Consider the following 26,346-nt stretch of genomic DNA (forward strand, 5'->3'; position numbering starts at 1 on the left):
TAGTTGTGCGGTACCGACTTGGCAAGTCTAGCGCACGTCGCCGTGAAGTAGCCGGAACGCAGTTGATTGCGGTAGTTCGCGTAGTACTCGTATTCTAAATACTTGTCGCTCTCGGCTGTACCGGGCGAGTGCGGGAATGCGTGTTTCGCCGAGTCGTCAAGCTTTGCGTTTCCGGGACGCACGAGGGCCGTACATTTCTGTTTTGTCTCCGGCTGTCGTCTCGTTTGTTGGTCTCTCGGCTGGTGCGACGCGTTGTCGTCTCGTTTTTCATTTTCTTTTTGTTGTTCGGAGGCGAGGTGGATGGCGGGCAGGCAACGGTACTTGACGACCGGCCGCGCCGGCGGTTTTTGACTGGGTCGTCGATATGACTCGTTGTATATGCTTGTGTAGATTGCCCCACGTGTGCTGTCGCACGTCGTCATGTTGTAGAACAATGCGTAGGGTTTACTGAATTGTTCAATGGTGAATCGGTGGTTGACCAATAGAGGTGGAGAGCACGGCGCGTTTGCGCATAGAATGCTATACACGCACGAGTATGCATATGAACGTGTGTTTTTATTTTTAGAGTGTATTAGTAATTGCGGCGTTCGTATTGTGACATTTAACCTTTTAGCTGTTCGACTTTTTTTTAGAATAGCTAGAGACATGACGTAGAAATGGAACAACGTAGCAACACGGACGCTACAGTACACGTACAACGTACTGTACTTCTGCTTTACTGCCCAGTTCTAGTATAGAAGGCGACCCTACTGCATGTGCATGTTTCATATCTGTTTGTCTATGCATGGCAGTGCGTTAGTTGTCATCATTTATTACGTTCTGTCACCGTATGGTGTGCCGTCATCGTTACGCCTCGAAAAAATTGCATACCGTATAGACTTGCTCAATAGACACAAAAAAGATTTCTAGCCACAGAGGTAAGTTTAAAAAACGTTTGACTTTGCGAGCACGGCAGTTTTTCAAAAGAGCTGGTTGCGAAAGCTTGCGCATGCGCGTGATAGCGGGCGATTTCTATCGCACCGTCACGGTGTCTCAAAGGTTACGTGTGATGTCTGAATTTGGGGGGATAACGAGAACACCTTAGAGTGATGACGATGATGCTGATGATAGTAGTGCGGTATTCTAGAGTAAAAGCTTTTCTGGTCAGCTAGCTAATTTTACGTGTCCGCTTTTAGCTATAACTGTGATGGCATGCTAAAATAATAATGGGTGCTCATTGCATTCTCACCTGTGCGAGCGAGCACGTATATACAGCTGCAGAGTAAATTTCAAAACAACGTCTATCGTAAGTGACGATGTAGACGCGTAAACTGCTGTTACTTCAATTCACTCGTGGGGTGGGTAACTAGGAGTGGTGCGCAACGCACAGTAAAACGCGCATGCTTAACAGTAAGTGAGCAATGTTTCCATGGCGATGTTAGCAGTTGTTAACTTTCATTACATTAGCTAATTATTATTAGCTAAGAACAGCATTAACTGTCACAAAAACAGTTATTACAACAACTCAGAAGCTATATAAGTTAAAACGCTGCTTACGCCTATCTTGTTGCCATAGCAATAATCACAGAGTGACGTCGCATAACGTAAAGTGTCAATTTTTTGCACTCATCGAGGAAAGCAAACAATTATTCAAAATGATCAATTTGTAACAGCTGTCCCCTGTGTGTAGGGGTGGTGGCGCACAGACGGACGGACACTCGGAGTACCCCTTTGACTCATTAGAGAAAACTCGCTCGCTTCGATCGCTCGCAAACAAACAAATAGTAAAATGCCCGTATTCACTCGACCGCAAATGGTCGCTATTAACTAAATTTTTAGGATCCTTCACGTGTCGAGTACCCTGCGTTACGATGCACCGGCCAACTTGTTTGTCGTGAAGACCCAAAATGGCCGCGATGACGTCATACATTCGTGCACTCCAATATATCACGATTGATGTGTGCAAGTATGGCTAAGGGCGCTGGTCGGGCTCCTACCAATGCAAAACAACAGGTAGCTTGTGCGGTAGATCTCATGCAGAGTTGAGACGGAAATTAATTCACTTGCCTGGATTCTCAACTTGTCATTCAACCTGCACACTCGTTCATCATCACCTGTCTTCGAAGTCGCCTCACTTTCTAGCGCTCTTGTTCGACAGGTACGACAGCTTGACCGTTTGTTGCGCGCAATTGTAAACATCCAGCTGTGAGAGCGTTTGTCGATCGTGTCAGATGGTGCAAATGTCGCCCACTAGCAAAACATCGAGCTTTCCGTTTCTGTTGCTTTTCTCGCTTTTGTACAAGAGCGTTACGGTCGACGGTCGAGAAACGTGTGGACCGCTGCCCGAGGATGTAAAGCACAAGGCTCGGTGTAGGGCTTTCTGTGCGGTAAACGATGCTCTTTGATTGTAAGCATGCTGTGGTGGTATGTAACACGCATGCACCTTTTACTTTCAGAAAGAGAGCGAATTAGAGCGAGCAGAGTGTTTAGAAGACTGTCAAAACAACAACCGCTTGCCTGGTGGAAGTATGTAATATATGCGTATGTACATACACACACACACACTGACGGTCTTCTGTACCATCTGGCTTTGTATTCACTAGTCGGTAACGGTACCGCGGCTGTTGTTGATAAACATGCGCCGTGGCCTGGCGTTAGCGTTTCGATCAATCCGCTCGAGATGATAATCAGTTGGAACAACAGTGGCGACGACTGGAGCTATTACGTCCTTTCTACGGCGAGTGAAACCGCGAGTAGGCAGTGTTTGGATGAGAATCGAACCGATTTTGTGAGCAGATTGCGTTCGGGAACCGGAATAATGATAGATAGTTCAAATGCTGTCTTACAGATTGAGAAATCTTTAGTAAAGCGTTCGGTCAAATCGGAGTGCGTGTATACCGTGTGTCTGGTGGGAGTCAATGAGATCTCGGTCAGTCATGCAAGCGGTCCGGTGCACGTGACAACGAAGACTGAAGACACAAGAGGTCAGGTGTAGTGTAGACTGCAGAGTTACTATTAATCAATTAAGTGAGATGTACTGAACGGGTTTTGTGTTCACAGTGATCATGAAACCGTATTTTGATTCCAAACGACGTCTTACTCTGCTGGTTGAATGGACGTGTTCCGACTCAGTATCATGTTAGTGTACATGTGGTGTGGTGATAGTGTGCTGTACGTGATATTATGTTGCCTTCATGTTACTATATGCAATGTCATGGACACTATGCAGATGTATAGTGATGTGTTATGGTATTATACATAATGTCATTTACTACATGTACGTGTAATGTTATGTCAGTAAATGTAATATTGTGTATACTACATGTATATGTAATAGTCTCAATAGCCACGCCTCGTTTACTCTATATGTAATACATAGCAGGCCTGGATCCAGGAATTTTTGAAAGAGGGCAGGACGTTGACTTGGTAGCAGTTATTTATAGCGTCACTAATTTTCTCGTATCTAATGAAATTATTTATTGCTAAAGTCGACTACTAACTTGATACACGTATACCATAGTCAGCTGAAATGGTCCACCGTGCTCTTAGTGTGCATAGTCTTGAGATAGTCAGTATAACATGTTCAAGAGCCCATCTGTGGTAGCAAAAGCAGAACCTTATTGCAATCTGACCAGATAACATGCACAAAGGCAGCAGCCATCACGTACAAATTTTCTTACTATATACATCTGGGTGTGAGACTTTGCACTCCCTTTCTTTCATTGATGGTGAACCACTCCTATTGGAAAAAGAGGGGGTTGTAACCCCTAAACCCCATCTGGATCCAGGCCTGCACATCATGTACACTAGCCTCGTACCAGACCCTCTCGCGCTGTCCTGCCTGGTTCCGTATAACATGACATCTTCGGCGTCATTGTGTCATACAGGAACCGGGCACAACAGCGCGAGAGGGTCTGGTACGGAGCTAATGTACACTACATGTATATGTAATGCATATCGTGTACTACACGTATACGTAATGTTATGTAATATCATGCCACCACTGTAGATGTGTACTACATAATATTATGTTAGTATATCTACTATGATCTACTTACTCAGATCAGTCCAGCAAATATCAGAAACAATAAAATGTCGTGATTGTTGTCGATCACTTGTATGTAGCATTTCTCTACAGTTAACTAGTACAACAAGCCACAGTTTTATCATGTTGATCATTTCAATTAACATCAAGTTGTGATTAATATATTAGCTATAAACTATTGTATGTTGTATAGGCATTTTCAATTGGACTGCGGAGTATGATGTGGAGGTTACAATGGTTCGCACTCAAGCGCAGAAATGGTGCTTTCCCAGCGTTCCAACTTACTACAGAGGAAAAATTTTTGGATCTTTGGTATCAACACTAATTTTCCTATAGAATATTTTCTATTTGTCTAAATTACAATTTTGTCTATTAGGATGGCAAATCAATTACTTTGACCAATAGCACGGGAATACTAATCGACTGTACATATCGTATACAGGTGGGTTCGTTTTTAGTGATTGATGTGTTTGCTGTACAGCTTGCTTTGTAGATTGTAGCGGCAACCAATTACAGAGTTTCGGCGTTGGTCGACAAAACTTATACTATTCCTAGTAAGTTGCTTGCTGCTTGCTTGTTGTACACTCTAGATCAGAAGTGAGTTAGGAAATGCTTTACTAGATGTATACTGTATAGTGTACTGTAGTGAGTAAAATTTTTATTGTAAAGTCATAATCAGTGCGAGTGTAGACAGACAACCTGGTGTATTGTAAATTGATGAGATACAGTACAGGTAATAGAATAGAACAGCAAGCAATCAAGCTGTGTGTGTGTGTGTGTGTGTGTGCGTGTGTGTGCGCGCGTGTGCGTGCGTGTGAGTGTGTGTGTTTGTGTGTGTGCGTGTGTGTGTGGTGTGTGTGTGTCTGTGCGTGTGCGTGTGCGTGTGAGTGTTTGTGTGTGTGTGTGTGTGTGTGTGTGTGTGTGCGTGCGTGTGTGTGTGTGTGTGTGTGTGTGTGTGTGTGTGTGTGTGTGTGTGTGTGTGTGTTGAGTGTTGCAAGACTGTAAGCGCTACATGCTACGTTACAACTGGTACGCAGACGCACAGGTATACAAACAGGCAGCTGAGTGGCAATTGTGCTACTGATACTAAAGGCATCTAAATCAATTTTTGTACAGCTGAAGCTTGTCTTAACGGTTATGACACGTTTTGTCCACCTGATTACCAGAGTTTTACTAGTAAGTGCACAAAGACTCTCACGCAAACGTTCTCTTTAACTTAATTAACTGACCATCTCATACATCTGTATAGCACCTCATCCGGAGACCAAAAACATTGCTCCGGTATCAAATCTATCAGTTGTACTGAACCATGCAAGCAGCGACGGCTGGATACAAGCCGTTATCACTTGGAGATTTCCCAACTCTCCGTACACTTACGTCATCGAATCATTCATAGTAAGGTACGGTGAGGCGGTCGAATACCCGGATGGGTGGCGTTTCAAGGGGCCGACATTTACACACGAAGAAATCGAATTGGTATGATGACTGACGACGCAAGCGTGCACGTGCACTGAACCTAAACTCGACGTTTATCGTATTGTGCAGTCAAGCAACAAGAGCGAGACGTTCGAATCGAAATTGCAACTTGTTAGAAACAAATACTACAAAGTAGTGGTACGTTTCCGTCTTGCCCATACTCGAAATTTCCGGATAAATTGTTTTTTAATCTTGTAGGTGTCTTGTCAAACTATACACAACAAGCATTGTGATGACAACGACTATACTGTGTCCACGTATTCGCCGACTGCTACAACGACGTCCTCGGACAGCAAATTGGTGGTTGCGTATGCGGTACCGCTTGTAATTATAGCGCTCGTTGTGCTCCTTTTTCTGTGGTGTTGCTACTCGAGACGGTACGGAAAGAAACTGGTGGGAACGACTTCGTCTGCCTTGGCACATGTGGCAAAAATCAGTTTCGAAAAAGAGACCGGTAATGGTGCTATGGTACCAGCATTAGACAATCCAACTATTCGTAAGTCTTGTTGCGGACTAATAGACGTGTACGCATGTCATGTAATATAACTCATGTGGTCTTGTGCCTATTTCCAGTGATACCGAAGGACGCATGGGAATTGGACAGACAGAGAATAAAATTGGAAAGTAACGTGGGTGGAGGAGCGTTTGGTAGTGTGTCGGTGGCGTTGCTAGCTCCTGGTCGAGTCGCGGGTAACAGTCGGGTAGAGCAAAACTTTATCAAAGTGGCTGTCAAAACAGTGAAAGGTATGTACACTACAGTCAGTGTTGTTCTGATATTAAACGTGAATTTAGCACCGTATATATACGTTCTTGTTGTACGTGTACGCATACAGACACGACGACAAGCGATGAAGAGATAACATTTCAACGGGAGATTGATATCATGAAAGCAATTGGCTCCCATCGTCACATAGTTGCGATGCTAGGTTGTTGCACTTTGAGCAGTCCGCTCTATCTCGTCCTGGAATACGTTCCCTACGGAAACCTACAGGAGCTACTTCACAGGAGCAGAGAACAGGTGCGTGCATCATACCTCCGAAGAGTTGCTGTGCAAAGCCGCGTACATTGAGCCATTTTAGATGACAGAGGAAGAACTGTCAAGAGACCCAGAACTGCCGACTCTTCCACTTCAAGGCGGAAGTCTTCCACGAAGTCAGATTTTTAATATAGGACGACAAGTAGCAGCTGGCATGGCAAGTTTACAATTACTATAGTTTTCTGAAATTTTTGTGAATCTCTTACCATATCAAACGATTTTTGTCTTAATTTATAGAAACACGTTTCTTCTCTGAGGGTCGTTCATCGCGATTTAGCCGCTCGTAATGTATTAGTTGGAAAGAACATGACGTTTAAGGTGTCCGATTTTGGACTCAGCCGTGACGTGTACCTGGACAGTGCGTATCAGAACACGAGCCGTGGACGACTACCAATCAAGTGGATGGCCTTGGAATCTCTCATGTACAGAACGTTTACGTCGCAATCGGACGTGTAATAATCAGACTGAATTGTGATGGACGTTTTCGTTGTATTATCGACTATTTTGTTGTGATTGTAGATGGTCTTACGGCATCTTACTTTGGGAGACTCTAACTCTCGGTAAGCATGCGCATCGATTTCTAGACAAGCGGCAATTCGTTATTTGTTGTCTGCATTCTGTTTGGTCTAGGTGCGTTTCCGTATCCTGCCTTGTCAGCTCAGCATCTTCCAAGACTGTTGTCGAAAGGATATCGCATGGAATGTCCACCCAACTGCCCAACAGATATGTAAGTTGCGCGCAAGCGCGTCACCTCCATACCGGCATCTAGTCAATCCGTCGTTTGCTGACATAGATACGACACTATGCGGAGCTGTTGGCTAGAAAAGCCTGCTGCAAGACCAACATTCGCCGATTTGTATAAACTTATGGAAGAGTTGATTCAGATGGAGCCAGAAACTTTCTACGTGGAAGTCGAAGATGTACAGCCCAACTGGCTTCCTACTGAAGACTGCACAGCGGACGGTGACGTTGGCCTTGAAAGTCAAGCTAGCCAAGCCAGTGTTTGATTATCGCACGCGGAGAAGGAGCACAACATTACAGTAACGGTAGGACGATAAGTTGATTTACAAACTGTATGCACGTAATCTAGTAGTTCCCGGTGCATGCATGCATATGGTGTACTTGCGTAGGAAACTAATGCTGTAAGCTACTGTGTCTGATATAATAGAACAACAGCCATGACAACCGCGTGTTCATTCCAACTACGCAAAGTCTCAATGATTCGTGCGAGCATAAGTTGTCTATACGAGTACTCTGTTGTGACAGTTGAACCTTGTAGCAGTATGTGCATGCATGTCTATATCCTCTACTCTAGTAAATACAACAGCTATAGGCAAACCGATGTGCTCCAACTGTTTTCTAATTAAATGAAACCTTTTTCGCACGACGGGATTTACGTGTACCGTATGGTGTGTTCATGCCTATTTGGAAGTTACACCAAAGACGCCCCCGTCTCAACAACGTCTGTAGATCGAGTACATCAATCCGTACATCTCTTGGCCTCGCTGCTGCCAACCTCTAGGTTGTTAGTATGACAGAAAGAGTGCACAGAGTAAAAAGTATTTTACAATTATTCAAAAGTATCCGTATAGTGCATGTATATGCACTGCGACGAAACAGCCAACTACTTCGCTTGTCTAACTGGAGTCCATATATAGCGTGATCGAGCTCTCACAAAAAGATCTCGAAACATCTGAGAGTCAACTGACCGATTACAAAGTTGTAAAATCCTTACAAGGTATAGATAGTCAGTGCGAGTAAATTGGTCACTCAAACTCTGGTTTCTACACCGTCCGTCCTTCGCTCACTATAGTGACCGTCAAGCGCTGGATCACTAGAGTGACTGTCAAGCGTCAATTCTATGTGATAGTGCACTAACGCGACCGGAGTTGCGTCGCTCTCTAGTCAACATGCTAGAAACCATTCCTGCTCTGATCTAGCCAAGTCAGCTTACCTAACAAGAACACTGTTGAACACTATACATATAGAGTTGTGTAACTAGTATGTAGAGCAACTGTGGAATTCTCCACGAGTCAGCTAGCTAGTAATACGATATCTGAATCAGCAGCGGTCATCATGGCTATCTAGACCATACTTTCCGTCTTTTTCCACCGCTTTGCATGCTCGAATGTAGATCTACAGTGCCAGTACATGTGTGCACGCATCTAGTTGTGATACATAAGTAATACCTTCAGTTAGTAGTCTTACCATCAGATAACATCTAATTATTTGCATCTCATTCTTGTTTTCCACGCATGCATGCCCTTTTTCTAGATCTACATAGCACACCAGTGGATGAAAGAATATGCGTGTGTCTGAGAACAGATGAGGCAAGCATTCCCTAGAGAGCACACCAACTCGAGGCTATTGACATTCCTTCCAGTGTGGTGTTTGGTTATCATTTATCACAGAGATTCGTCAAGGCATCACAACAATGGCAATGTAAACAATGCATTATTGACTCTACTAACTACTGTACATAATGACCATTAATAATTAATTACAATATTATAATCGGTTAACGAGCAAACGCTTATTGCATATCTAAATTAGTTGATTACAATAGATCCATGCAATGTAAACGTGTTGATCTAGTATGTAGTGTAGGAAACCCTACCATACCGGAACTGAAACAACAGAATGATTGATTGCAACTGGGACTGACACAAAATTCCAAAATAACATTTGTGGAATCTCTTATTACCTCACGTTCCTAGCTGGTGGAAATTTTGCATGCCCATTGCCTCCAGTTTGCATCCCGTAACGCCCTTGTATCAACATGAAGCAAAGTGGTTTATCAGGCTATCAACTCCAGATTACTGCTGCAACCTGCAGCACTACCCACGTGGTCCCATTGGCTATGCACATACCGAATTTTCAAAACCATATCTTGAATACTAATCCGAAACATATCCAGACTGCCTCGAGCATCTACAACCCTCTCAAACAAAACAATGATACCACTGGCACGCGTGTATAGCTATCATGTAGAAACGAGTCTCTAATGCCAGAGAGAACAGCCACTAACAAGCACCAGCACCAGGACAGATGGTCTAAGAACGACGTAGCTCCCTGTGCCAGTCTCTACCCGTGTGGAGTTTTCGTCTGTAGAAACCGTGAGAGTCACGGTACCGTTCGAGCTCGCTTTGTTTTCTGTTGTTGCCATGCTTGTTGCCAAAGCGGTGGAACCAGTAGCAGTAGCAGTAGCTGGGGAGTCCGGACGGTTGCAGAGATCATCCGTGCAGCAAGACGTAACATCCTCGTGATGTACATCAACCACCAGTCTGCCTTCTCTACAATCCGTGTCACAGTCCATGTGCCTCTGAAAGAGTCTCCCAAAAATTCGCGTGTCCGTCAGGCTGCAGTTGCTGGTGCAGTTGATAACGGAAAGACTCGACGACGGCGCGTCGGGACTGCATATCAACTCTTCAGGTCCGACGGGCGATCGAGCAACGCAGGCGTAGCATCTGCGAGAGCGCTCGGCAAACGTGTGAGCAAAGAGAAGGAGACCGACGGCGGTGCTCAACCCTCGCATTGTATATAGAGACCGTACAAACACTACTGCGCGTTCGAGAGCTGTCCGCTAGCTATTGAGTGTCGGATCGATCGCATGCAGGAGATTACATGAGGAGAGGCGTTGATCTAATAGGAAAACCACATTGCATGCGGAGATTAGCAAGGGGTAAGTATACATGTACACAGCCAACGGATCAAATGCAGCATGACATCAACATAATGCATATACAACTATGTGGTCCAATACTCATGTCTCCAAGCTGTTAGATATCCACCTTCATGGCTTCCGTTGGCATCACGGTCTCTGATACTTTAGACACCAGAGCCTCAATCTAACCCCTCTGGCCGTTAACATGTGGATTGGAGTTTCTCTTGAAGCTGCGTCTGTAGATACAAATGAAGTGCGAGTTAGTTGTAAAGCCTCAATACGTAGCCTCGATCAGCCTTGTCCTTTCTTTCCTTCCATGTCATCATCATATGATGATATATCCATTTACAAAAGGACTGCATCCTGATGCGTGAGATTTCAGTCACGGTTGGATGCTGTTATTACAAAAGGCAATTGTGGTGTCATTTTAGTTTATTGCTCAAGGTAATGACAAATAGTAGTCAGATGGTTCTACATTCAATTATAAAACAACCGCTAATGGCCAGACCGAGACTCATAAACTCGTTTCAATTGCTTCGAGGTCTCAAACATATTAGATGTCTGTTGCATGAATCATAGAGATTGGACCTCAATATACGACGTGTTGCAATAAGTATGTATACGTGGACTTTGGACGCATTTCTTTATTCTCGACCAGCTAATCGGGTTGAGGTTGTGAACCTCTCCACCCGGTGAGGTAGCATTAGGTGGAGCTCAACCAACCTCCACCAGCTAATCCAGTCTACAGATGGATTAGTTGGTTGAGCTCCACTGAATCTAGTGGAAGAAGACATAATGGGTGGGTTTCGTTGTCTTCACCAGATTAAGTGGTAGAGGTCCACCAGCTCCACCAGCTCTACCAGTGAAATGTTGGTTGAGCTGGTAGAGGTTGGTGGTAGGCTATTATTGCACATGCCCACTTATGGAAAAATGGCGCAGCAGCTTGACCCTAACCGGTAACCCTAACGGTAACTACACCCCAAGATTCCAACCGTCTGTGTATCAATGCCACCAACTGGGTCCCCGATAAATCGTAGTTGTTGAATAAAAGCATCATCAAAACATCTACTTCAGCCATAGCAACAGCAAGAGTGACTGGCAGGAGATCGTTTTTCGTGTGCATATTATCCATTTTGAGCTACAGGTAAGTGCGCATGCTCTTGTTTCCACTTGTGTTTCTTTCACTGTCTTCCACTGAGATATCCAGAGTACCTTTACCGCCTCACCGGTTGAGCTAGAGGAGGTGAAAGAAATACACCCAAAGAAATGCTACCTTACCCGGTAGAGATCCACAACCTCGACCGAATTAGCTGGTGGAAAATAAAGAAATGCGCCCTAAGTAATGTGTCCTAGTGGCTGCACAGTGGTATGCTGCAGCATGCAAACAAGACGGCTTGCTCTGTTTTCTCTCCAGTATATATACACACAGGGTTCTACATTTAGCTAGGGTTGCAGCCCATCGCAGCCCACATTATTGTTTTGGCCAAGCCCCTTTGGTGTTGTGGAGATTTTGCTTTGCTCTCTAATACTCTCTGATCAAGAGCTTATAAACATTCTTGTGTACAATTTAGATGACCTCGATTTCAAATAACTCTAATGTTATACAAATCAGGTAAACCCTAATGCATTCATAATTGTCAGTCATCGATTGCATGTTTTCCCTGTTAACACTGAGTGTACAAAACATGATGGTTGGACAGCGTTCAACCCACAAAATACTGTCCCTACCGTCAATTTGATGTTAAAAACGGTTCTAGCTAGAACTGCGATACATCATCAGTAACTGACCTAAAATTATAGCCTCTACATCTGTCTGTCTGTCTGTCTGTCTTTTATTTTCAACATCAATACTACCATACAGTGAATATCAGCAAAAGGCACCACAGTTAAATAGTGAGTCTGTCTGTCTGTCTGTCTGTCTGTGTGTCTGGTTCTGTCAGTCAATCAGTTGGTGAGTCAGTCGGTCAGTCAAAGTTTGTCTGCTTATTCATCCCAAACACGATCATCAATAAATGCGCAAGGTAGACCCGAATGCTGTTGATTAGACACCCGACGGTTCTGACTTCAAAGTTCACAGTGAATTTAATTGCACAAACTCATTTCAAAATCACCATCACAATGCAACAACCCCTACCTACCGGCAATGAAGCACAAGTTGGTCAGTTCCACAAGTCTTATTACTACGAGTCGTCCTGCCACCAAGATGCTACAATACAATACATACAGTGAACTGAGATGCCACTAAAATACGAATACAAGAACACGACTACCTGGCATTGGCATGCTGCTAACTGCTTCAGGAACAGTGAGGTGATCTACAATGGCTCTCTGAAATTTTCTGGATGACTTGGATGCAAAGTGCCTGTTCAAAAATTTAGAATCAACAATCCTTGTAATCAGTAATGTTTGTCCTACTGAATGTGAAGGATAGTCTAGTCATCAACAATGTATAGTACATTGATTATAAGATCTCACTCGTCAGTATATTAAAGAAAAACTCTCACCAAATACTAAAACTTCCTGGTGAAAGATACAAGGCCTAGTATCTTCCAACAGGAAGCTTACGGTCCAGCCAGCCACAAAAACAGAGACTGGGCCACGGGTTGTTCAGACAATTCCCTGTATGTAACACAAAAAGTGATTTGCTGTCCTCATTTGGAAGTAACTACTTTAGGTTGAACTGTACCAAGTGCTCTTAACGTACCCAAAATGCAGCGAGACACGATCTATCAACTAATCTAAGAAGAGTCTCCTTTTGAGGCTCCACGGTTGTATCGACTGTACTTGCGTGATAAGTTTGGGGTCCCAGTTTGTTTCAGTCAATTAATCACAACTTCCCACCATATGTCTCACAATCCTTACCTTGAAAAGTGCACAGGTATCGGTCTTCCTTACTAACCAGCAATCAGAGTTACTGTGATGACTCATACGAGACTAAACATGCCCACACGTGTAATTTCAATGCTTTATTTCTCAGTTACGGTAAATGTCTGCAGTAAATGGTTGCAAGGGGTTGTGTGACAGCTTTCATCTGAGAGATTATGGTGAGAGTTCCCCTCTAATGATATTAGCTGCTTGTATTGCCGGAAGACTTAATGTCAGTTATCCGAAATATTCAGAGTTATGAACAGAGTTGGATCCCAAAGTGTTTGAATAACTGACATCCGACCGCAGTTGCCTCTTACAACCGTGGTCACACAATCAGAAATTCATGTACTTTGAGACCTTTAATTCAGACTCAGTAGGTCATTGGTTACTGCAACATTCGTGATATGTGTAAACTGTGTAATTTTTTTTGTTGCAAACCTTTGCCACGAGTCTTGCCCATCCCAGACTTCATAGAGAGCAAACTTTGAAGTGCCAGAGTAGGACCTGATGAGAATGCTGAAATAGATGAATGACAGTGTTACCGGAATTACACACACACACACACACACACACACACACACACACACACACACACACACACACACACACACACACACACACGCACACACGCACACACGCACCCATGCACACACGCACCCACGCATGCACGCACGCACACACACACACACACACACACACACACACACACACACACACACACACACACACACACACACACACACACTTTACTGACTGGAGGCAGCCGTCTTGAGCCCTGGACGTCTCACAGTATGATTGTACAGCTGCCCGAAAATCAGCAATTGCAGACTCATCTACAGTTAGTTGGCGTAATACAACAACAGCCTGAACATTAATACATTGCTTTATATACATGTCTGTTGTCAGTGTACTAGAAGTCACTAACATTGCATTCATCATCTTCAACCACGTCTTGTTCTTCGACACAAGAAATACGAACCTAATTGATAATGAGTGTGACATGCAAGGGATTGACAGATTGACACACAGGCAGACACACAGTGACACAGACACACAGTGACACACACACACACACACACACACACACACACACACACACACACACACACACACACACACACACACACACACACACACACACACACACACACACACACACAAATCCTGCTAATAAACCTTCTTTTCCAAGTGGTCGATTAGATCAGCGAGTCGTTGGACTTGAGCAGACATACCAGACGATGTAACTCGACCATCTTGATAATCTGATTTATGTGACTGAAGACGAGCCAAGCGACGAGCGTGTTTCGAACTGAGAGGATCAGTGGTGACGGCTGCAGTAGATATAGTTGCCTGATGCATATTAGGTCTAACATCACGAATACAAAATGAGAACACCAGATTGCCACACGTGGCACAAGTAAGAGATTAGACCTTGATTTCAATGTCTCTTCATCGAGTTTTTCAGAGGCGACCTCTACTGGTTCCTGGAGGGCTTTCAGTTGGTTGGCAACCTTGAGTACAGAGTCATTCATTAATTACTGATAAAAGCACACGGGCAATAGCAAGACATGCAGACAAACAAACACAAACAGATAGACAAACACACAGACAAACAAACACACAAACAGAAATACAAACAGACAGACAAACAGACAAACAGAAACACAGACAGACAGACAGACAGACAAACACACAGACAGACAAACACACAAACAGATAGACAAACAAACAACACACACAAACAGATAGACAAACAAACAACACACACAAACAGACAAACACACAAACAGATAGACAAACACACAGACAAACAAACACAGACAGATAGACAGACAAGCAAACAGACAGACAGACAGACAGACAGCAGTGTTCGAAATTCCCACTCGCCTACTCACAAATGGTCCAAATCAAAGTTGGCGAGTAGAAAGTAGCTGTCCACTCGGCAAAGAGGGTACACTGTAGGCGTGTTTGGAATTGTAGTCAGGAGGGTGTTGAGTTTATGTATTGTAGGGCTAGTCGTGTGTACTGTACGTCTTAGGATTGAAAGCGCATGTTGTCTGTCAGAATTGTGATCATATCTCTATCTAAATTGTCCATTTATACAGTTTTGTGGGAAACGATAGTTACATTCTACAGCTGCTCAAATCGCAATCTCATTTACACATCTGTTGCAACTAAAATGCCACCACAAATAGATGGCTGAAGGAATTCTTCCTACTAAAAATTAGTATGGCATTGCTGTGATGGAAGAGTAGACAAAGAATGTGACCACAAACCTTCCAACCTTCCAACCTTCCTTGTGAAACCAATTACAGTACCACACTCTTAATTGTCATCTAGGCCTAAATGCTATTACCTATCTGTATGTGTTATGATAAGTTCAAATTCACCTGTAGGTTTCCAATGCAATATATATCGTGATCATATTGTATAGCCGCCTTTCAGAAACCATCTAGTCGCCTACAATATGCAGGAGTTGTAAGGGAGTTGATGGTTTTATAGCCAAATGTAGGTGGTAAATTCAATCTAGTCTGAATCTACTCCAAGGTCAACAGCACACCAGGCTTTGCACACAGCTACATCTATGTATTGCAGTCCACATGCACATGGATTTTACAGTATGGCTCACGAATCTAAGTTGAATTTACATTGTAGGTGTACATGAATGTATATAAAACAGTGGTATAGAGCTTTATGCATGGTTAGGTTAGGTTAGTCTAATAGATCATGATGGAAATGTGAATACTATGGTCAGTTCTAAATGTTGAGACCTTTGATCCTACATAAGCTAGTTCTACATGGTCAAGATTGGGGAAATTTAAGTTAAGAGGCGTCTTTATATTGCACCTAGCTTATGGCAAGAAATCGTCTACAACAAAAGAATCAAGATGACCAACACGAGAACAAAATGTAATGCACCTGTTTTTTTGTTTTCAAAAGTCAATCAGTAATACACATAAGTACAGTCTAGTAATAACAGCAGATCCTGTTACACAATCACTACTAACTTCTAGACATAGCTACCTTGTTAATAAATAAATAATTAATTAAAAGGGGAAGTGTGTAGCTATCATAGTTTTGATGATATTTATTTCTTATCATATAACTTCTTAAAACAAACAATATAATTCTTACAACTTTCAACACAAATTTACTTATTTTTATTGTAATTGTACCAGTTACTAAAATATATTAATATAATATTAATTTATGCATGCATTGAGACTCCAAGGCTTTTACTTTAGTGAATAGAAAATTTGCAAATTTCGAACACTGCAAACTGACAGACAAACAGACAGACAAATAGACAAGCAGGCAGACAGACAAACAGACAGAGACACAGACAGACAAACAGACAGAGACACATACAAACAAACAGACAAACAAACACACAAACAAATAAGCAAACATACAAATCGACATACAAATACACAGACAGCCAAACAAGTAGGTAGCCGAACAAACAAAACGTTCCCAATCAGAAATCTAAATCCTGGAACTTCAAAGTTCCTCGCACCCACACCTTCTCCTTGCTCCTTATTAGTCTTTCCACGACCAATTCCTGTTTATCCCAGTCACACTAACCTCACATTACATTTACTTCCATGCTCATTCCTTCATGCCATAATGCTTACTGGATCTATCTCTATAAAAGGCACTGTGTGTGTGTGTGTGTGTGTGTGTGTGTGCACGTGTGTGTGTGTGTGTGTGTGTGTGTGTGTGTGTGTGTGTGTGTGCAGAAATCTAAATCCTGGAACTTCAAAGTTCCTCGCACCCACACCTTCTCCTTGCTCCTTATTAGTCTCTCCACGACCAATTCCTGTTTATCCCAGTCACACTAACCTCACATTACATTTACTTCCATGCTCATTCCTTCATGCCATAATGCTTACTGGATCTATCTCTATAAAAGGCACATGTGTGTGTGTGTGTGTGTGTGTGTGTGTGTGTGTGTGTGTGTGTGTATGGGTGTGTACGTACGTGTGTGTGTGTGTGTGTGTATGGGTGTGTACGTACGTGTGTGTGTGTGTGTGTGTGTGTGTGTGTGTGTGTGCGCGTGCGCACACACGTTTGTGCACGTGTATGTGTGTGTGTGTGTGTGTGTGTGTGTGTGTGTGTGTGTGTGTGTGTGTGTGTGTGTGTGTGTGTGTGTGTGTGTGTGCCTAAAACACTGAAATCGCTCCCTCGATTGGCATGAAACTCAATGACTGCCTTAAGATTAATTAATTAATTAATTAATTAATTATCACTATTAAATCATTCTAATTTTACAATTACCTCCTTCATCATGAAACGTGTTGCAAACTGATTAAAAAACGTGTCCTGCTTGTAGACCTAAAGCAATGCAGAAACCACGTGACTTGTTGTACACGTGTATCCCCACTAGGACGCTCCACCTGATGTGTGTGATTCAAAGCGGCCGTTATGGTCGGATTCAGATCTTCAAGAGACGCGAATATCTCACCGAACGGACCCCAATTGTTTGCAAAATAATCTAAAATCGATGCAAGCTTGATAGATCGAGCCAAACTCAACTCTACGAGTCACTTCTCACTGCAGAGCTCCGACGTGCTCAGATTGCTACCAAAACGAAGTTAGATAAACACAATTAGCCAACAAAAAGGAGAGAGAAATAGTAAGGAAGACGTCTGCGCGTGCAACAAGACCCTACAGGCTGTCAACCAGCAGTCATCCGTCACTAATCGTTTCCGCGCATCCATCCGGTCTACAGGCATCCCCGCACTCACTTGCTTTTGTCGACGTCTATCTTGTGAAAGAGCTGCTCCAACTCTTCGTCGCTCAGCACGCCGTCAGTGAAGTAGTCCTTGAACTCTTCGAGCGTGAGAGCGCCGTCATCTAGACACGAAAATCAAGAAAAATGCGTCGCGTAGCTCACAATTTCAGTACGCGCACCGTTTTTGTCGGCCCGACGAAACACCTGCAACACGGAACGCGTTTTAGAATTACTATCGAGCGCACGGGAGCTGTCAAACCGGTTACATCGTGGAAAACGGAAAAACCCTTGCGCTGAGCAGACTCTGCCATGCCAACAAATATCCCGGATATAACACCTCCGGGACTTCACGTTTTTATCCGATGATTCGTTAATTAATATTGAATTAACACAACGCCATGTAAAGAATAAACCAACTAACACAATCTAAACCAATTAGTAATATTAATTATGTACACACAGAATCAAAATCTCTACTAGGGTTTCAATATCTATTGCAATCACATTGTGAACTTCTCCCTGCCAGGCATTAGTTTGCCTTCATCAGACAACTGTGACGAAAGAATCGTTCGTGTTTGTTGACTGCTGCAAGCCCACAGAGTCTCCAATTCAAGCTGATGACGGCGAGCAAGTTGAAGCTGCACACACACACACACACACACACACACACACACACACACACACACACACACACACACACACACACACACAAACAAACAGATTTACGATATTAGAATGTTTGTGTCGTTTCTGTCACGTACTGTTGCTTTGTCGTAGTTGTCTTGGATTGACTGTAGTAGCTCGGTGTATTTGTCCATCTTGAAGGTGTCGGTTTCGTTGGTTTCACTTGGTCGCTGTACACGAACAAAAACGTAGACAAATGTTACAACATTGGTCAGCACCGACGTTCTGGTTTGTCGGTCTGGACATTAGCATTGAGTTTGTGCGTACACACACACACACCCACACCCACACACACACACACACACACACACCCATACAATACTGTAGTTAGTCGTTCATCTGTCTGTCTATCCGATGTCCAGTTTTGAGTTAATGACTATATATATATATATACACACACACACACATATACATACATATATATATATATATATATATATATATATATATATATATATATAGCCATACCGTTGCAAGGTGCCATCCTTCTTTAGTTGCCAAAAGACCACAGAATGTGATGGGTTTAGGCCCAATGTGGCACTGGTCGACTGCATACAATACCTGCTGCTCAAATGCCAACAGTAATTTCTCCTACAATAAAGTCAGAAGCATTAGCCATATGCAGATAAACTGCAAGCATGTGTGTGTGTGTGTGTGTGTGTGTGTGTGTGTGTGTGTGTGTGTGTGTGTGTGTGTGTGTGTGTGTGTGTCACCGTGTGTGCACAAAAGCTCACAAACATACATTCGCATGCACATACAGAATTACAAACATCTGCATGTGCACCATCACCACCTTTTCAATTCTATGTTTTAGTCTCAAACTTCCGGGTGTCTCCCTTGGTGGAAACAATGACTCAAAAAAGCATTGCTCAGGATTCTGAAAATACAAAGTACAAATAACGTTTCTAATAAACGTAAGCTACATCAAAACCTCACCACCTCCAATGGTGCAGTCTGTAACGTGTACATCTTTGTGTGAGTAAGAGTGCACTTAAATCCTGGTGGCAACATGACATCTGTATTGCCCTTTTCAGTAGTTGGAGGCTGAGTGGCAATGGTGTCTTCTTTCTGTGTGTCACAGTGCCTCCTCTGCCACACAACAAAGATGTCACACAAAGAGATTATTGAAATGCCACTGCATGTAGGAGTGTGCATGTGTGTGTGTGTGTGTGTGTGTGTGTGTGTGTGTGTGTGTGTGTGTGTGTGTGTGTGTGTGTGTGTGTGTGTAAATTTGCTTCTTCTAACAAAATGTAGCAAACCTGTCAGTGTAATTTCCTTTTGAAGTCTTACTTGTCTCTTAATTGGTCTACTATTAGTAACTAACAAAGTTGTTTCATTCATACCCAGTTGTAGAGAATTTGCTTCTTTCCTTTCACAGCAGTCACACTCGTTTCATTTCTTAGCTCTTCCTCTTGCAGTAATGAATCAAAGTTATTTGCTTCATGAGACAGGTCCTGCTGAATTTCACTATAGGATGGTGATGAGTTAGGCACCACATTATTGACCTGACAGGGTTTTGCTACACCAAATTCATCTTGTGTTCTCACATCGCACATTGTGTAACCCTCATCATCTTGATTCTCATCAGAGTGACTGGAACTCTGTTTGGGTTCACTTGAGTCCTGGTTGTCTTCATCTCTTGTGTCCATAGTAGAATCCATGTCACTAACCAATTTGTCCTCAACGTGGCTCATCATAGTGTCGTCTACAGTCGTTGAACAATCAGATAAATCCATCTGACGTGTGGTGCTCAAACCATCTCCCCCTAAAATTGTTTGATCTGTTTGGTCATTAGAGAGTTGTCCTATTTCAGCCGATGGCAATTCATCCAATGCCAACAGTTGGGGTTCAGAATCCAAGTGGATCTCTTCTCTACAAATTAAAGTATCACTGCCCAGTGATGTTGACCCCTCAAAGTCATCCACATGATTAACCTGCTCACAACTATCACGAAAAGAATTATCTTCCTCACAGCTCACTGAACCCTCCATTTGTGATGCTGACAATTTAAATGTTTCAATATCGTCAGATGGCAAAAAATTGCCTTTAGATAAAATTGGTGAAACGTCTGGAGACGTGATTTCACCAAATTGCTCTTTGACTTCATGACTGTTTGTGGTCTCCATCTCCATGCTTTCATCAATAGGTAAAAACAGTTGTTCAAAATTATTACTTGTGTTTGCTTCCTGAAATTCATCAACTTGTGTTACTCCAGACATGTGTTGTTTTAGCACAAGAATAATTGACTCATCGGTTGCTACATCTATAGGCAGTTCACCTGTCATGTTCCGTTGGTCACAAATCGCCCCATTTTTAAGCAAAATTTGAACAACCTGTAGACAGACAGGATGATTTCATTAACTAAATACTGAACTAATATTTTACAAACCTCTCTGTGGCTATTGGCAGCAGCATCATGCAGTGGAGAGTCATTGTCCATTCCTGATGCATTTGGATCAGCTCCGTGTTTCAATAATTTTGCTACGATACTAGGGTGACCACTAATGGCTGCCTCATGAAGTGGTGTCCAACCTACCGTATAGACAGAATTCACTGCTAATGTTTTGATTCCACAAGACAGTGTTCATATTATCAAACAATTAGTGATATCAACTAGTAGCCTTGTGATAGGGTCTGGCTATGCCACTAAATGTTCACACATTTTAGAAATACAAGTTATACAACAAACAGACATAACCAACAGACAAACTAACAAACAGATAGACAGATGGACAAACAAACAGACAGACCGACAAAAGACAGACAGACAGACAGACAGACAGCCAAACAACCAATTAACAATTTTTAGCTTGATTGTATTATCAAAGCTAAATGACATACAAACAAACAGACAAACAGATAAACACGTCCCCTACATCATCGCAAACCCACCAGCATAATCTCTGCCGTTTATCTCAGCTCCTTCCCGGATGAGTCTCCCCACAGCACCAACGTCTCCCTTCTTACTCGCCACATGGAGTGGCGTCTCTCCCCTCTCATTCCTCTTCTTCACTTTCCAATTAACCTTCGCCTTGCGACGCGAAACGGACACAGAACCACGACCACCGGCCGCCTGACCAGCAGAGCTGTTGGACGTCAGTTGCAACAAAAGCGACATTTGCTGTCGTTCCGTCAGTTGCTTGCCGGCAACGGCTTGCTCGATGAAAGGCACGCCTGCGGGTAACTCGTTCGTGCTTGGACTCTTCAGTTGAGGCGACGCAGCAATGAATGTCAACGCTTTGCGTCGATGCTGAAGACGAGGGTGACCGCACGGTGTGCTCTGCGGCCTCGTCCATGGTCCCGAGGCGTTACACGGGGGTGTGTTTTCCTAAAATTTAAATTGCTGGTGGATAAGTCGTAGAATACTGTCAAATTTCGATTGCGGCAAACCTTGATGTGTTGAAGCGGGGGCGTGGTCTCTTGGTTGCTCCTCGGACGACGCTTTGTTTTGCACGTCTTGACTTCTGTTTCGATGTCTTGAGACATTTCGGAGACGTAGAGAGCGCACGAGTCGGTTCACGTTTTGTATTTTCTAGAGATGGCGCGTAAGTTGAACATTCGCGCTTTGTGGCCGCTCTTAACGTACGCTAAAAGCAAAGCGCGAATGCTCTTAATTAACGTACGTTAAAACCAACACTATTGCACGTATAATACACACAAAACATAACGAACGTCACGGTAATAGGCATTATCTAATGATTTAATTAATTAATCATTTATTTAGTATGTCTTGTGTACAGGATTTTGTATACACGTATGTAGATTAAAACTGCTCTAACGCACGCTAAAAGCAAGTTATTTTAGATAATTAATTAATTAGTATTGTTGACATTCGGTATGCGCGTGCGTCATTGCAAGTAACTTATGGACGACACTGCAGCTCTGCGTGCCGACGATGTCGTGACGGCCATGGCAACAAAGGCTCGACGCTTTGCAATTTGCTGCGGTATTCTCCTCCAACGAGGACCGATCGGGCTGGCCACGTGCGCTGCTCCCATCCACGCACCGTTCACGCTCTTTCCGTCGCCGTTTCCGCGACGAGAGTTCGACTATGCTAAAGCAATACAGACGGACGTGAGTGAGATGGTGCAGAGAGTGAGCAGAGATCACGACTTTCTGCAGAAATCGCTAGAGAAGTGAGTTGTCAGTCACGTGATCTCGTGCTATTACCATAAATGATAATGGCTCCTTTATTAAAATTAAAATTTAAACTTATAAATTAATTTAAGTTTACAACATTATTTTAAAATTAAAAGTTAAAGTTAAAGTTTTTAATAATAAGGATTCCTTTGGATGAATGTTATGTTTCATTATTTCTTTGGATGGTCCCTTAGTAGTAAGGGTGCAATTGAGTATTGGGCAACTTAATTAGTAAGGGGAGTTTGTAAGGGAGAGACTTAGTAAGGGACTTAGGTACGTAATAATAGTTCATAGAGCTTTTCCGGCAGCATTGGGCATTGGGAAACAGACTCTGTATTGCATTTCTGTCTGTAATATACTACACACACTTTAATGAAGACTCTAATTGAAATTGGTTAGGTGCACCTAAAGAAATAGTTGTCATTGCCAAAAGTGCCTTAACTCAAGGCTCCAAAATAATTTTTGACCACAGAAGGCACAAAGGGGCACATTAGTAATAACAGTAATGATAATATATTTAATTTGTACCACTAAGATGCAGAACTCTTTCAGAGTAAGATGAAGAGAAGAACTCTATCTAAATGGGTGGATTACTGTACCTTATATGTGTTATGTAATTGGCTTGTTTCAACAGAACGGCTGTAGCTGACAAATTTGTTGAGAGACTCCTGAAAATTTTGGATGCAGTAAATAGATGTGTGATGAAAAAGGTGTGACACTATCAGGTACATTACTTTGTATATGGCAGTCATGTTTATGTCATATGACAGTCGGTGTGTAGGTGAAGTCCAAACAACAATAACATTTCCAATTTCTGTGTGTGTGTGTGTGTGTGTGTGTGTGTGTGTGTGTGTGTGTGTGTGTGTGTGTGTGTGTGTGTGTGTGTGTGTGTGTGTTGTAAACCTGGCATGTTGGCATATTAAAGAGTACTTAATCTATTTCTATTGTTGTTTTCAAGCCTGCAGTGCTGCTTATTCTGCGTTCTGATTACATGCTGGATGGCAAAGTGAATGAACAAAGTTTAACTTGTTTACGACAGATAGAAGTCAACACTGTCTCATCTGCCTTAGCAGGGCAAGCAACACGGATGCCTGAACTTCATAGGTTGCTATGTGTGTCTTGTATAAACAGACGGACAGACAGGCAGGCAGACAGACAGACAGGCAGAATGCTACTGAGTTTCTAGGCATCTGGAGAAAGAGATTTTCAACTCAACTTCAAAAGTACAACACTAAGGTCAATATCATTGACTGTACTGTAGATTGTTCTACCCAGTTTTTCAGCCACTAAGTTGGCTCCGGTAGTTTGCATTGTTCTTTTAAGTGTTAGATGTTTTTTTTTTTTGAAATGTAGTTCTAGTGAACTCTCGTAGTTGTGGGACTTTACATAGTTACCTTGCTAGCATTGTATTATAGATGTATGTTTGAAATAAATGTTATTTGACAGACAGACAGACAGACAGACAGAAGGCATCTGACATAAATAGCATTCCAGCATAAACAAGGACTTTATGTCCTTATAATCTTATAGAACTTGAAATCTGTATGGACTCGTAATTAGCCTTTATTTGCTATTGTACCATAGTTCATGTTTGAAAATATACTACCATTGACAGACAGACAGACAGACAGACAGACAGACAGACAGAATCAAGTTTATTGTCAATAATCTTTACTACTACAACAGTTACTGTTATAACGAAAAATGTTCTACCTATAGTCCAAGACTATTGCTAATGTGTAAAACATTGAGTGTCTCTGTCTATTCCCAAAACATTGTCATCTCCTAATGTGTGCACAGAAAAGCTTAACAGCTTCCGCAAAATCACTGCTGTTGCATTTTTGAAGGGTAATAGAAATTCTCTTTTGCCAGAAGGTTTTAAACTCTGCTGCAACCCTTTTTCCATCAAAGTCTCTTGCCTTCTTTCCCAGCTCATTCAACAGCTCTTCCGCATCTGCCGAACTGTTCAAAGAAGAGTGGAGCAACTACAGGCTTAGATCCATCTGCTAGCAATTTCTCTGAGTATCTTTTTGACTTTGCTACTTCTCGTTAGCTGCTGCAAAACCACCTTCTCTGGCTGCACCTTTAATGATGTCTTTGCTGCAAGGGTGAGCTATTGAAACATCACATTCCGTTGTGAGCCCAGTGTCAGTGTGACGTCAGGCCGGTTTTGTTGTCTACAAATCGCTGTTTCGGTTCTACTTGGTGGGGAATGAGTAAATCACTTAGGCAATCACTCCATGCAGACGCTGGAGTTATGCGTTCACACAGGTCCGCCTCCTTATTGACATGTCAAACGGTAGTTTTTAGCCCTCGCTATCCAGCTCAGTTCCACAGTCACACGTTTTAGGCAGCTGGCTGAAAGGCAAACCAGCACCTAACCTCAGACAAGACGCTAAACGAAATTCATTTGGCTTCAGTGCGTTGTTGTTCGAAGTTGGTATTACCTCTATGCTCCAGCTCCTTTTCCGCGTAAGGACCTGATCCTTGCAACATGGCTCTCCAAGCTCATGCTTTTGATAAATTCTTCTGATTGTTTATGAGAAGCTACTGTCAGGCAATGTTGTAATTTTCTAGAATATTCTGTCGTTTGATCTAAGGTGTAAAACTGATTGTCATCATCTTCACCAGACTTGGGTGGTAGTTGTGCTACCAATGTATGAATACGTTGTCCTAATAAAACGTTCCAACTGATCTTTCAGAGGTGGAAATCTCAATGGTAGTTCTTTCAAAGAGTGTGCCCATGAGGCCAGAAATGCTAGGTGAGCCATATATATATTCTGAGTTCATGATAAGCCAAATCCGCCAAATCTGACCTTCATAGTGGTCTGACTCCATCCCGTGTCATCCAATTCGTTCAAACCAACTATGTCAGTGAAAGTAGCTCTTGTAAGTTGGTCATGACAAACAGCTGCATGCAGTAACCTTTCAGGTGGCACAGTCCTAGCCAAGAAATTCAACTTGGGGACATGACAGTGTCTGAGCAAAAGGAGGCCACACACTGAAGGTCGTCAAGTTCAATTAGCTTTGAACACAAAGAACTGCCCTTGCTAGACAACGATCAAATGCTAGAGTGATTGACAGAAAAATAAAGAAGATGGTTTCAAGAGGCAGCCACATAAACATAAATAGTTGTAGGTAGAACCAAGCTCTATTGGCTTGGGTAGTATTTAGTTACTTTGCTTAGATGGTGTATAACAGTTCAATGTTTGAAAATATGTGTATTGACAGACAGACAGACAGACAGACAGACAGACAGACCACATGCACAGTTCAAACGATTATGTAAAATATCACAATACTTTTCAAATACTTGTAGATGTCACTGCTTTCAACTGTTGCAACTCTTAATTAATTAAATTGTTATTGTCCCAGATGTCTCTGTAGTGAGAAGACATTTGGAGATTAAGAGTTTTGTATTTGCTGATAGATATACATGTGCTTTACGAGATGATCTAACGTCTGATGGCCAAAAAGATCAGGTAGATGGTAGACTAGCAGACAAGCAACAAATATGGATAACTAGTTATAGTTTAATCATTTTATTACTGCAGATTCCAGATAATCCTGTTGTTGATGAAATTGCAACTGGAATAGCAGCAGCATGGCAGGCGTATGGCTCTTCTAGGTCAGGTTTGTTCGTCACACACACACACACACACACACACACACACACACACACACACACACACACACACACACACACAACTATAATTGTC

The 26,346-nt window shown here is 42.7% G+C and overlaps 5 protein-coding genes across 8 annotated transcripts in view; 2 read left to right on the top strand and 3 right to left on the bottom strand.

The window, feature by feature from the left end:
* Nucleotides 1–84: 84 nt before the first annotated feature.
* LOC134178909 (ephrin type-A receptor 3-like) lies at nucleotides 85–7,719 on the top strand. The gene is made up of 20 exons (XM_062645824.1): nucleotides 85–2,137; nucleotides 2,211–2,366; nucleotides 2,436–2,505; nucleotides 2,583–2,767; nucleotides 2,828–2,963; nucleotides 3,040–3,117; nucleotides 4,218–4,336; nucleotides 4,401–4,466; nucleotides 4,518–4,578; nucleotides 5,141–5,200; nucleotides 5,274–5,500; nucleotides 5,570–5,638; nucleotides 5,699–5,996; nucleotides 6,074–6,244; nucleotides 6,334–6,518; nucleotides 6,580–6,693; nucleotides 6,774–6,988; nucleotides 7,056–7,096; nucleotides 7,167–7,263; nucleotides 7,330–7,719. The coding sequence occupies exons 2-20, from the start codon at nucleotides 2,211–2,213 to the stop codon at nucleotides 7,541–7,543; spliced, it is 2,562 nt and encodes an 853-aa protein (XP_062501808.1). The 5' UTR covers nucleotides 85–2,137; the 3' UTR covers nucleotides 7,544–7,719.
* A 1,688-nt stretch (nucleotides 7,720–9,407) lies between these two features.
* Nucleotides 9,408–10,108, bottom strand: LOC134179083 (uncharacterized). The gene has a single exon (XM_062645985.1). It carries the CDS (start codon nucleotides 10,069–10,071, stop codon nucleotides 9,538–9,540), a length of 534 nt encoding a protein of 177 aa, XP_062501969.1. The 5' UTR covers nucleotides 10,072–10,108; the 3' UTR covers nucleotides 9,408–9,537.
* A 2,148-nt stretch (nucleotides 10,109–12,256) lies between these two features.
* Nucleotides 12,257–18,127, bottom strand: LOC134178202 (N-terminal EF-hand calcium-binding protein 1-like). The gene is made up of 13 exons (XM_062645026.1): nucleotides 18,070–18,127; nucleotides 17,983–18,007; nucleotides 17,817–17,925; nucleotides 17,624–17,649; nucleotides 17,466–17,563; nucleotides 17,347–17,403; nucleotides 14,500–14,579; nucleotides 14,245–14,434; nucleotides 13,994–14,047; nucleotides 13,823–13,932; nucleotides 13,507–13,584; nucleotides 12,471–12,562; nucleotides 12,257–12,406 (listed from the first exon to the last, which is right to left on the bottom strand). The coding sequence occupies exons 1-13, from the start codon at nucleotides 18,112–18,114 to the stop codon at nucleotides 12,381–12,383; spliced, it is 990 nt and encodes a 329-aa protein (XP_062501010.1). The 5' UTR covers nucleotides 18,115–18,127; the 3' UTR covers nucleotides 12,257–12,380.
* On the bottom strand, nucleotides 18,120–22,050 carry LOC134178200 (ankyrin repeat domain-containing protein 31-like). 2 transcript variants are annotated; one of them, XM_062645021.1, is made up of 9 exons: nucleotides 21,878–22,050; nucleotides 21,380–21,815; nucleotides 20,877–21,019; nucleotides 19,831–20,820; nucleotides 19,424–19,576; nucleotides 19,281–19,364; nucleotides 18,956–19,078; nucleotides 18,565–18,657; nucleotides 18,120–18,441 (listed from the first exon to the last, which is right to left on the bottom strand). In XM_062645021.1, the coding sequence occupies exons 1-9, from the start codon at nucleotides 21,971–21,973 to the stop codon at nucleotides 18,304–18,306; spliced, it is 2,256 nt and encodes a 751-aa protein (XP_062501005.1). In that variant the 5' UTR covers nucleotides 21,974–22,050; the 3' UTR covers nucleotides 18,120–18,303. The 2 variants fall into 2 exon arrangements, with proteins under 2 accessions (XP_062501005.1, XP_062501006.1); XM_062645022.1 differs by having other exon boundaries at nucleotides 18,121–18,441; nucleotides 19,427–19,576.
* Nucleotides 22,051–22,367: 317 nt separating this feature from the next.
* LOC134178201 (glutathione synthetase-like) overlaps nucleotides 22,368–26,346 on the top strand; it is a 7,694-nt gene continuing 3,715 nt past the window's right edge. Inside the window, exons 1-5 of one of the 3 annotated variants that reach the window (XM_062645023.1) lie at nucleotides 22,368–22,623; nucleotides 23,262–23,337; nucleotides 23,586–23,731; nucleotides 26,058–26,109; nucleotides 26,182–26,255. In XM_062645023.1, coding sequence (XP_062501007.1) covers nucleotides 22,397–22,623; nucleotides 23,262–23,337; nucleotides 23,586–23,731; nucleotides 26,058–26,109; nucleotides 26,182–26,255 — 575 coding nt within the window. In that variant the 5' untranslated portion in view covers nucleotides 22,368–22,396. Of the gene's footprint in view, nucleotides 22,624–22,735; nucleotides 23,353–23,408; nucleotides 23,732–26,057; nucleotides 26,110–26,181; nucleotides 26,256–26,346 lie in introns of those variants that run through there. The other 2 variants (XM_062645024.1, XM_062645025.1) reach the window with 2 other exon arrangements.

Source organism: Corticium candelabrum, chromosome 4 (assembly GCF_963422355.1).
Source record: "Corticium candelabrum chromosome 4, ooCorCand1.1, whole genome shotgun sequence".
Classification (NCBI taxonomy): Eukaryota; Metazoa; Porifera; class Homoscleromorpha; order Homosclerophorida; family Plakinidae; genus Corticium; species Corticium candelabrum.

What these genes read in the sequence shown, in the direction of transcription:
- LOC134178909 (XM_062645824.1), top strand. Translation starts at nt 2,211, where the DNA reads ATGGTGCAAATGTCGCCCACTAGCAAAACATCGAGCTTTCCGTTTCTG. An exon ending in ACTGTACATATCGTATACAG is followed by an intron (nt 4,467 to 4,517) that starts GTGGGTTCGTTT and finishes CTTGCTTTGTAG; the next exon opens with ATTGTAGCGGCAACCAATTA. An exon ending in CCCAACTGCCCAACAGATAT is followed by an intron (nt 7,264 to 7,329) that starts GTAAGTTGCGCG and finishes TTGCTGACATAG; the next exon opens with ATACGACACTATGCGGAGCT.
- LOC134179083 (XM_062645985.1), bottom strand. Translation starts at nt 10,071, where the DNA reads ATGCGAGGGTTGAGCACCGCCGTCGGTCTCCTTCTCTTTGCTCACACG.
- LOC134178202 (XM_062645026.1), bottom strand. Translation starts at nt 18,114, where the DNA reads ATGGCAGAGTCTGCTCAGCGCAAGGGTTTTTCCGTTTTCCACGAT. An exon ending in CTTTGAATCACACACATCAG is followed by an intron (nt 17,404 to 17,465) that starts GTGGAGCGTCCT and finishes GCATTGCTTTAG; the next exon opens with GTCTACAAGCAGGACACGTT. An exon ending in TAGCAGCATGCCAATGCCAG is followed by an intron (nt 12,407 to 12,470) that starts GTAGTCGTGTTC and finishes ATTGTATTGTAG; the next exon opens with CATCTTGGTGGCAGGACGAC.
- LOC134178200 (XM_062645021.1), bottom strand. Translation starts at nt 21,973, where the DNA reads ATGTCTCAAGACATCGAAACAGAAGTCAAGACGTGCAAAACAAAGCGT. An exon ending in CCCCGCTTCAACACATCAAG is followed by an intron (nt 21,816 to 21,877) that starts GTTTGCCGCAAT and finishes TTTAAATTTTAG; the next exon opens with GAAAACACACCCCCGTGTAA. An exon ending in TAAAACATAGAATTGAAAAG is followed by an intron (nt 19,079 to 19,280) that starts GTGGTGATGGTG and finishes ACTTTATTGTAG; the next exon opens with GAGAAATTACTGTTGGCATT.